Source organism: Selaginella moellendorffii, unplaced genomic scaffold (genome assembly GCF_000143415.4).
Source record: "Selaginella moellendorffii unplaced genomic scaffold, v1.0 SELMOscaffold_12, whole genome shotgun sequence".
NCBI lineage: Eukaryota > Viridiplantae > Streptophyta > Lycopodiopsida > Selaginellales > Selaginellaceae > Selaginella > Selaginella moellendorffii.
The window spans coordinates 41,848-52,141 of record NW_003314273.1 but is presented as its reverse complement, the minus strand read 5'-3'; the positions used below and the strand labels follow the sequence as shown (position 1 = coordinate 52,141).

The following is a 10,294-nucleotide window of genomic DNA, read 5'->3' as shown; positions in this document are numbered from 1 at the left end:
GCTTTACTAAGTATTGGATAGTGGAATATTCGCCGACACTTTGTCAACAAAGACATGGATATTCCCATCGAAGGACAAGTGGCAGGGCACTTGGTCGTGTGTCCGTGAACTTAGTACATAACTAGCCGCTCTTAAAATTTTGATATAGAGGAACACACACACTCTCTCTCTCTCTCTCTCTCTCTCTCTAATTTGGTAATAAATATATAATAGAGTTAACAATAATCGAAGAGAGCACAATGCGACGCCATCGTTGGCGCGGCTTCCTCTGGCAAGTGTGTATGTCACCCTGAACGAAACGAATGCCTGCAAACTGGATTGGAGAGCTTGCTTTTCGAGTAGAAACTCGGCTTGAAAATCAACCGCTTGAACTTGAGCTCTCGACAGGTTTCTTCTACGTCCGCTAGTGAGCTACGATCTTTCTTTCTTGACAATGGCTGCCTTCACGATGTAGCCGGAGTTTCCTCGTGCGTAAGCTCTGAATCTTGCCTCTGGAACAACATGTGAAAACACCAGTTCTTCCTGTGAAAACAAAGAAAAGACGAACTCAACTCATCAGGGAAGTCTTCACAATTGCCCGAGGTAAGCTCAATGCCATTGGGGGAGAAAACTCAGTGCTCGAGAGATTTGAGCGAAAACGGTCTGCGCAGGCAGCCAAGTTAGTACAAATGTCAAGATAACGCAAGGACCATCTAAACCTCTTTTGTATATTTTCTTTAAAAGATCTTTCGAACTTGAAGGTTGTTCTTTATCTTTGTTCTTCTTTATAACCTGAGAAACCACCAGCAAAGACAACAGAGAAAGAACAAAAACCAAATCAAGGGAGGACTCTGCGTACCTTGGTTTTCTTTGCTTTGCCTCTAAATGCGAGCCTCAGTTCGTGTGATGCTTGCCTTCCAAGTCTTCGGCACCAAACCGTTTTCTTCTGGAGCTTTTCGACGGCATTAGCAACTTCTTCCCTTAAACACTATGGATGGGCTTGGTATGAATCAGAAGCCTCGTCACGTACCTTTGCCCAGTTAGACAAATAGCTCAAGAGCTTGAGATTCCAAACGTTAAAGGTTTCGTTCGAATTTGGATTGAGAGTGTTCTTTTTCACGGTTTCTTGGCAAACGGTCTTTCACCACTCGCCCCGACAACCTTGACTTTCCGCAACAGCGCTCTGAGAGGTATTCATGAGTATATGTACGACTTCCACGCTAAGTCTTACCTCGGATCGTCTTTGACGTTGATTTCCATTGTTCTGGGCCATAAGTACATTTCCGATACTTTATCCTTGATCGCTTTGTCAGTACAAAGGTAAAACTCTTCTATCGCATTCCATACAACCTGGACAAACGCAAAAGCCGACATGAACAGGTTTCAAACCAGATCCACAAGAGGCTGACAGGAATACTGTGTCAAAAGAACTTTCACGAAGAAAACCTTCTGCGTTAGAGAGACTGTGATCCCTCGAAGCATTCCCGAATGCAGCAACGTACTTCACGAAGAAAGAAAGAAATTTCAGACGCTGGAAGAGAGAGAACAGAAAAGCGATGTAGCTACCAAGCTGGAGAGGCCAAACGCCTTGACCGTAACGTGAGTATCAAACACTTTGATGCCTGCGAGACGAAGTCGTCAAACACAGTACGTACAAGAACAAAGGAAAAAAACTACCTACAAACGTGATTAATGTCGAGGACTCCAATTCGAGCGAGGACAACGCGCAGTCACGCTGTAACCTTCTCCGGCCTTGGTGGTGATTCAAGGAGCGATCAGCCACACGGTTCTCGGTCCTCAAAACACGGTGGAAATGATCGGCTCCACCAGTGCTATCACCTGTAGATACTTCATTTAGCGAAGATCCAAGACAAAACCATCGAAAAACTTACGAGTAGGAACTAGCTTCCAGTATTGGTTATCGTATTCCTTCCACTTCGTGATCAAGACGTCAGTCCCATCGATAAGTTGAGACCGTCGATAAGGTGACATCTATGGCTTGAACTTCGCCCGGTATCCCAGTATGGTTTAGCAGTGTTTTGCAAATAGCCTGCATTTGCAAGCCAGAGTAAGCAATGTCAAGGTAGATCCGCTAAGAATTTGTTTTAGAAAAATGCGACATGAAAGAGGAAAGAAAGATTGGCACTTACTCTGGACTAAAGGAATCTCCGGCGTAGCGGCTTGGCTTCAAGCTCCTTGTCCAAGTGATCATAAATTTCTCAAACTCTAGCTACATTCGTGGCGAGAATCCCTACCTTGACATCCACGGGCGTGACGTAGATGAAGAGGAAATAGCCGAAGACAAAGGCCAAGCACGCTTCGCCGCGCGGGAAAGAAAAGAAAACTCTCCTAAAAAACACTTCTTTCTAGTAAAACCCCCTTAAACCCTAGTCTTCTACCAATTGGTCTGATGGCTTCTAGCAGCGAGACGGCTCGGCGCTATGGAAGATTCGAGGTGGAAGATGATGATTTCCGTGATGCACGATCGGCACTGGGTCGGCTACACTTCTAAGTGGTCAAAGGTGAAGTACACTTCCTCTCTTCTGTCACAACGATCACGACTGTCGTCATGGTGGATCCAAGGTGAGAACTTTCTCTTGATTCCTGGCTAGAAATCCATGCTGCTCCCTCGCCTTGGTTTGCAGGCGTCCCTGCTCTCTCCGGCTACGACCCTTTCCGGTGCAAATGGGCAGTTCTTTTCCAGGCCAGGATGAGCGCTACGTTTGTCGCTGTGGATGAGGAGCACGAGATCGCAATGCTGCAGATCGAAAAGGACATGCCTTTTCTCCCAGTAAGCACGGAGCTGATGAAGCTAGGGAGGCGGTCACTTCTTGGCATACCTCCCGGAGGTTGATCAGCAGTACTACGCAGAGAGATGCGACGGACGAGGAGGACAAAGTGCTGATCGTTGCCACTATTCTTCCACGATGTACGCTGGTATATTTTGATCATACCGTTTCTTATTGTGAGTTAATCTTTCTTTTCTTGTTTGAAAACCGCGTACGTTGGAGATGAGGATCGCGGGGGAGCGATCTTCTCTATTCATCCAGCCAGGCTAGTGGGCATCCACCTGGGGAAACTTGAGTTTTTGTGCTACTTTGTCATGAGCGCTCTACGTGAAGCTAGTGCGAGCGGTGGAGCAGCTGGTGGGAGTGGGGGACATGGTGACAGCGGAGGTGGCAACAGCCGTCGAGGTGATGGCGGAGGTGGCAGCAGCTGCCGAGGTGATGGCCGAGCTAGCAACTGGGTGATGGCGGCAGCCACGGCAGAGGTGGCAGTAGCAGCAGGGGCCGAGGCAGTCCTTTGTCCTCCACCGCCACCTCCCTGGGGTGGCAGCCGAAAAGGCAAAGAGAAAGCGTAGCCAAGCAAGGTTTGCAAACTCTGGTGTGATGAAAAGCGTGCATGTCGTTTTTACCCAAAAGAAAGTTCATGTGAGGCAACTTATTGATGCAATCGTTAATGTTGATGACTTCTCTGATGAGTTAAGTTTGCCTTTTCTTTGTTCTAGAAGAAACTTTATTGAATGATTATAATACAATTTTAAATCAAAATTTATATTTGTTATGATCTGGTGTAAAAAGATAAAGATCTAGTTTACTTTTGAAAAGTTTCATTGTCCTGCCGCTCAATTGTGAGCCCTAAGGTAATTTTAAGTTCTTTACTCTAATATGCCTTAATATACTTTTGAGTTATGTCAGGTAGATGGTATCAAAAGGGGTTTCAAGATCTGACTTTGTTAGTTAGCTGAAAGAATTACATTATATGTTAATTGATATTTAGCAAGTTTAGTGTGCTTTTAGGATGTCAATAAAGCAAAGTTTTTGAAAGAGTTATGACTTTTAACTTCCGTTCATGAGGGTGTGAATTTGTAAGGAAACATGGTGAATTATAAACAACTAAAGAAAATGAATTGAAAAATGATTATAAAGTTTAAATATAAAAGGAAAATCACCCACTTAGGGTTAAATGTCCCAAAATAAAGATTATTTTTCTTAAATTACACTATATTTCCTTTTAATGTTCCTCACTCCAAACTACCTTAAAAAACTCAATTGCCTCACCACTCATTTTAAATTCCTTACCCTAACATGCTTTTATATGCCTATAAGCTTTCTTTTGACCAATGTTGACCATATGGTTTAGGGTTTAGATTAAGACTTAACAATTTTTCCCCCTAATAAAGTTTTTGTCCCAATGATGAATTATACAAGTGATTGCTCTTTTTGAGCCTACTTAAGCTCCTGGTCCATCTTCCACAGTTGTATACATTAAAGAGAACATTGAATAATTTTTTTAATCATTCATTCATTTATATATGCCCACCATGAAACATAAAATTTAGAAATGTCATTTTAAAAAAGATTGCCAATGTAGTCCATACAGAAGACAGGAGAAGCAAAATTACCTCTCAACAAACCTTGGATGGTAATGGACTTTCACGAAACTTTGACATGCATGGTAATGGACACTGTGGTTCTTCTCGACGTTTTGCTCGGTTGGAGTGATGGCGACAAAACATATCAATGAAATCTTCTCTTTCCCATTCCCAGATCGCTTCATATCGAGCAGATTTAGGGTTCCTGATCTAAGCGAGCTATGGCGGTGGTGTGGGTGAAGCGGGACGACGAGGCGCTGCGATTCCCTTTGGATGGCTCCAAACTCATGGTGGGTGCCATCGCTCGCCACTGGGGCCTGGACCCGGACTCCCTCCGCATCGGCGACTGCGCTCTAGTCCCAGGCCCCGACGGCAACTCGATGCTCTCCCTGGACGACATCGCCGCGATGATGCAGGACCAGGGTGACGGTAGTAGCCGGGAGCAAGCGCTCCTCATCACCGGCCGCCGCTGCTCTGCCGCTACTTACGTGCACCCTGCCGTCCAGGATCTCATCCGGCAGCGAGACGAGAAGGATCTGGTGGCAAGGAAGAAGCAAAGGAGAGAGGCCGCAGAGTCGAGGTGGTACAAGGCGTGCAAGAGCAGCGTCGCGGGCCTGTGGTCGTACGTCAAGGAGCTGGAGCCAGAGGGCATGAAGCCAGAGCAAGTTCGCAGCGTGTTGCAGTCCAGGGTCTCCAAGATGGTGCCTCGCCTGCACTTTGTGGAGGGTGACGACGAGCCGAGCGATGACAACTACAGGGGCCTGGCCGCCTTGGTGAAGCCCGATGGCTCTTGCTTCACCGCCGCCGTGTGCTGCGACCGCAGCTCCACCTCCGGCAAGCACGTCCTGGTGTTTCCGGATCCACCACTGGAGTACGAGTGCGTGGTGACTTACGAGGAAGAGATCGAACAGCTCGCCATCCTGACGCCGACCAAACCCGTCAGCTTCAACTATTGCATCAACTGGACTGACTGGGTTGCCAAGTCGGGGGATGCCTACAGCTGGAAGCGCGACCCAGAGTCCGGGGACATCAAGTGCGTGGCGGGCATCTTCCTTGAGGATCGAACCCTCACAACTGGTGAGTGCGTGCCTTACCGCATGGTGATGCTTCCGGTGGAGAGCACGGTGGAGGTTGGTGCCCCTGTCCTTGACGATGAAGGAAGTCTTGGCGGAGTGGTGGTGGAATTCGAGGCGATCCCGGCTCGTGATACTCGATCGACGAAGAAGAGGAAGAAGAAGAAGAAGGGAGAGAGGAGGCTCGATCAGACTGCCATCCGCGACAAGTTCCAAAGACGAGTCGAGGAGGATCCCGACTTCGGGAAAGGTTTGGATATTCTTGGCGGAGGATTGATACTGTCTAACTGTTGTTTCTTTTTGTCTTCAGCTCTCGAGGCTGGGCTCAGGCACCGCAAAGCCGTCGTTTACGTCGGGTGTGTGGACATTGCTGGTTTGATAACTGTTTGCGACGATTGGGCGAGAGCTCATCCTCTGAAAGGTAAGGATATCAGGGAATTAAGTTTGAGTATTTCTTTTGTTTTCCTGACAGAGTTTGAGCTTTAAGAGAGATTGGAGTGCCGGACGCTTCGCCTCATCCAGGCATAGGAGCAGCTAATTTTTAAGAAATATACCTAGAGTTGTGAATGGCAGCCTTCTCCACGAGGTCGTCGCTTTGACCATGACTTCCTATAACTTCCACGAGTTAAGTCTTAAACAAGAGAAGAAAGAAGCAAACTTTTTGCCTTAGAGAGCATTCTCAATGCAGCAACGTATACTTGCAAGTCTAGAAAAAACTAATAAAATCACACACTAGAATATACTATCACACCTTCTAAGCGTTGTTGCACATTGGAATGCACTGCTTGTATTGCTTTGAGGTGATCATTCATTACCGGTAAATGTTGGGGTGGTTCGTTTTCAAATCCCAGAGTATATATATATGTATTGATGGCAAATTCTCAGAGTAAGACATATCCTAGAAGATGCCAAAAGCTTGACGTTTCCTTCGAGGACTTGTGACACGATGGGACATAAACTAGTGCTGTTCTTCTCTCTCTAGTCCCGCACTTCCGGCCATGGCGAGCTTTGAAGTGCAAGAGCGCCAAGTCTCAATGATCTCTCCCGAGAAGAAACTGGAAGATGGTCATTGCTCCAAGCTTCCATTCACGGCTTTCGACATAATGCAAAAGAGAAGCAGCATGCCTTACCTCCAGCGCGTTTGCTTCTTCGAATCCAAAGGCGGTAGCAGTAGCAGTAACGAGAGCTTGATTGAGAGGATGAAGGCGTGCTTGGCCTTCTATCCCTTAGCTGGAAGGCTAGAGATCCAAAACGAGGGAGACAGACCTATGATCTCTTGCAGCGGAACCGGCGTTGAGTTCTGCGTCGCTGATGCAAACATCTCCCTGGAAGAGCTCGATTACTCCCAGCCCCGGCCGTGGTTCTCCAAGCTGATCAAAAGAGGAAACTATGAGTTTAGTGGCTTGTCGACCAACATACCTTTCATCACTATCCAGGTAAAGATCCCGCAAAAGACTTTTTTCTCGCGTTTGATCTCGTGAAGAACAGGTGACTGAGTTTCGCTGCGGAGGGGTGTGTGTTGCTTGGTCGTTTGATCATCTCGTCATGGACGGCAGCTCGCAGTGGCAATTCATGTGTTCCTGGTCCGAGATCTGTCGAGGCCTTCCCATCTCCAGGCCTCCAACTCACGACCGGTTTTTGGAGCAGCAGCACGAGCAGTTCTCCAGCATAACCCCGACCAGTTCCCTTTCATGTGTCTTCGAGGACGTTTCCACTGGCATGGAGGCCAAGATCTTCGAGTTCGATGACGAGACTATCGAGAGGCTTAAGTTCTTGGCGTCGGGTCGTTTCTCAGCGTTCGAGGTCGTGGCGTCACAGGTCTGGATAGCACTTTGCAAGGCTCGCGGTCTTCCAGCGTCTCAGAAAACCAGCCATCAGCTTCCACTCAACTGTAGAAGCCGGCTGAGCACTCCTCTCCCGGCGGGCTACTTTGGAAACTGTGTGCTCTGTGCGTTGGCCGAGTCCACAGCCGGGGAACTTGTGACTGGAGGCCTTCCATTCACGGGAGCTGTTGTCCACGAGGCAATCACGAGTTTCAAGAAGGATGAGATCCGCTCCGCAATTGCCATCTACAACGAAGACACCAAAGGGAGTAACCCGTTCAGCAAAGGCGTGACAGATGGTGTGGATACCTGGGGTGGCAGCTCTCCAAGATTTCCAATGTATAGTCTGGACTTTGGATGGGGGAAACCAGCCGCTGTTCGACATGCTACGAAGCTGTGGAACGGCTTCTGCTTCTACGACCCGTCACCAAGAGGTGGGAAAGCCATTGAAGTCACGGTGTTCCTTCCTCCTGAAACAATGGCGAAGTTCAGTGAGAAAGTCAAAACGAATTAATCCTGTGTACCACCTTACGTGTTAATATCCAGAGTCCATCGTCTCGTCTGCTTGTGTGACATGACTTGACTCCAATCAATCCGTGCGTGCTGTTTAGAATATAATATCCCCGAGCCTCTAGGAGTCCCTGTGCTGCTTTGCTTGTCACTGCGAGTTCGGGCTTGGATCTTCGACGGGATGAAGATGAAAATGGACGACTTTCAAGTGAAAATCACCGAGGTACATCTTGTCTCGCCTGCAAATCCCACAGAGAGGTGTCAGCTCCCCTTCACAACATTCGATCTAATGCAAAAGAGGGACTCCATGCCATACCTTCAAAGAGTAGCGTTCTATGAATCCACTGGTAAAGGCGCAGATCTCCTCGTCCGCAACATGAAGGAGGGCCTCGCCAAAGTTTTGGTGGACTTCTATCCCTTTGCCGGAAGGATAAGTTTCTCAGGAGGTGGCATGCCGGAGCTGGATTGCAACGACCATGGCGTCGAGCTGAGCGTGGCCGAGGCCAATGCGTCACTGGAAGAGCTGGACACCTCTCAGTACTCACCGCTGTTTAAGAAGCTCATACTGCGTGGGAACTACGAAGAGACCACCATGACCGGCACAGCACCACTCTTCGCTGCTCAGGTACCGTAGAGTTTTCCTTCTTTTTCCTGGGCACAGCTCTCAAGTATTCTTGGTTGATCTGTTCTTGGTGGATCTCCCAGGTGACCAAGTTCAAGTGTGGAGCTGTGTCAGTTGCTTGGTCCTTCGATCACCTGGCAGTTGACGGGATCGCGATGATGCACTTCATCACCTCCTGGGCCGAGGCAAGCAGCGGCAAGCCGATCTCCAAGCCTCCAGTCCATGACCGCTACTTTGAGCGGAGGAACAAAGATCTGGCAGCCAAAGTTGATGATTCGGCTCCATTCCAGTACACCTTCGTGGATCCAACAGCTGGAGTGGAGTCCAGGATCTTCTCCTTCGACGAAGACGAGGTGGAGAAGATGAAAACACTCGTGCTCGAAGGAAACTCCGACCAGCAAGAGAACGGAGAACACGAGAGCTTTACCACCTACGAGGCCGTTGCGGCACACTTTTGGGTGGAGCTCTGCCGTGCTCGAGATCTTCCAAAGTCGCAGACGACGAGAGCCCAGATTGCCGTCAACTGCCGCCCAAAGATCGTGCCGCCGGTGCCACAGGAATACTTCGGCAATGTTGTTCTCCCCGGATTGGCGGTGTCCACCATCGGCGAGCTCACGGCACCCGGCAGCAAGGCGGTGGCGGCCGGGCTGCTCAAGAAATCCATCAGGAGCTTTGGAATGGAGGAGATCCGGTCGCAAATCCAGAGCTACCACGAGAACTACCGCAACAAAAATCCAATGGCGCAGGGGCTGACCGATGGAGTGGACATCTTCTTTGGGAGCTCGTTGCGGCACCCTCTGTACGAGGTGGATTTCGGATGGGGCAAACCTGTGGCGGTGCGCCATGGACGATTCCTATGGGACGGCTTCTGCTTCTTCGATCCAAGCCCTAGGGGCGGGAGGAGCATGGACATCACCGTACATTTGCCGCTTCCAATCATGGCCAAACTAGCCACCACAATCAAAATGCTAGAACCCTAAAATGGTACTTTTATAATTTCACATTTTGCATAGAATATGGAAATGAAATACAGAAATGTGCCTAAAAACTTTAGTTTATATATAAGAATATATAATTTAGATTGAAACCAATTCGATGGCTACCAAAATTCCACTATCCTAATATCAGTCTATAGCATTGCATCCTTTACTCTCAGAATGATATAAAATAGATTCTTTCGTGGATGGGCCACAATCTAAAAAAACATTAAAAGTAGGCATTGATAAATTTGTAGGTGATGTCAATTGTTCTTAATCCCTTTGTATAAAGTATTTCAACTAATGTACATACATAATTTCTAAAGGATCAGCCTGTTAAACATCATATTGAACCTCATAAATTTGTGGTCCCATTTGCCACAACACTTGATACAATCCTTTCCACTAAGCAAAAAGATCATTAAATAAATTATGTACTGTAAAATTAGGGAAATAAACATTCACTTTGTACTTTACAAGTGGGCGATAATAAGAGTTGTAGAGCTGTTATTGTCCCACTTATACATAGTTTAGATTTTTGGCAGACTTAGTTTGGACAAGTGGAAAAATGCTCATCAAATATTAATGTTACAACTTAGCATTGGCAACTTGGCAATCATAAAGGTAAACCCAATTCACCGAAAAGATGGCAAATAACCATCTTAATCTGAATGTTGAAAATTTACGTATTTCATGATTATCCATTTGAAGGTCCAAATGAGCCATTCCAACAAATTGTTTAACTGTGGATGATAAACACTCATGAAAGTGTGGCATATCCCTAATTAAGACGTGAAAATGTAACATGCCTTAGCCATAAATGCAGGACCATTATCTAATAGAATTCAATTTAGACAAGAATGTTGAAACACCACTTGATTAAGAAAGAAGTATTCAACAATAGTTGCAAATGTGCTAGCAAGAGCAAAGCTATG

The 10,294-nt window shown here is 47.2% G+C and overlaps 3 protein-coding genes across 3 annotated transcripts; all 3 read left to right on the top strand.

Moving 5' to 3' along the window:
* Positions 1–2,420: 2,420 nt before the first annotated feature.
* LOC9660078 lies at positions 2,421–2,969 on the top strand. Its single transcript, XM_024674429.1, has 2 exons — positions 2,421–2,562; positions 2,625–2,969. Exons 1-2 carry the CDS (start codon positions 2,421–2,423, stop codon positions 2,831–2,833), a joined length of 351 nt encoding a protein of 116 aa, XP_024530197.1. The 3' UTR covers positions 2,834–2,969.
* Positions 2,970–4,563: 1,594 nt separating this feature from the next.
* LOC9660077 lies at positions 4,564–6,103 on the top strand. The gene is made up of 3 exons (XM_002969392.2): positions 4,564–5,677; positions 5,738–5,848; positions 5,900–6,103. Exons 1-3 carry the CDS (start codon positions 4,576–4,578, stop codon positions 5,911–5,913), a joined length of 1,227 nt encoding a protein of 408 aa, XP_002969438.1. The 5' UTR covers positions 4,564–4,575; the 3' UTR covers positions 5,914–6,103.
* Positions 6,104–6,270: 167 nt separating this feature from the next.
* On the top strand, positions 6,271–9,378 carry LOC9660075. The gene is made up of 4 exons (XM_002969390.2): positions 6,271–6,863; positions 6,916–7,761; positions 7,837–8,385; positions 8,466–9,378. The coding sequence occupies exons 1-4, from the start codon at positions 6,426–6,428 to the stop codon at positions 9,360–9,362; spliced, it is 2,730 nt and encodes a 909-aa protein (XP_002969436.2). The 5' UTR covers positions 6,271–6,425; the 3' UTR covers positions 9,363–9,378.
* The last annotated feature ends 916 nt before the right edge of the window (positions 9,379–10,294 follow it).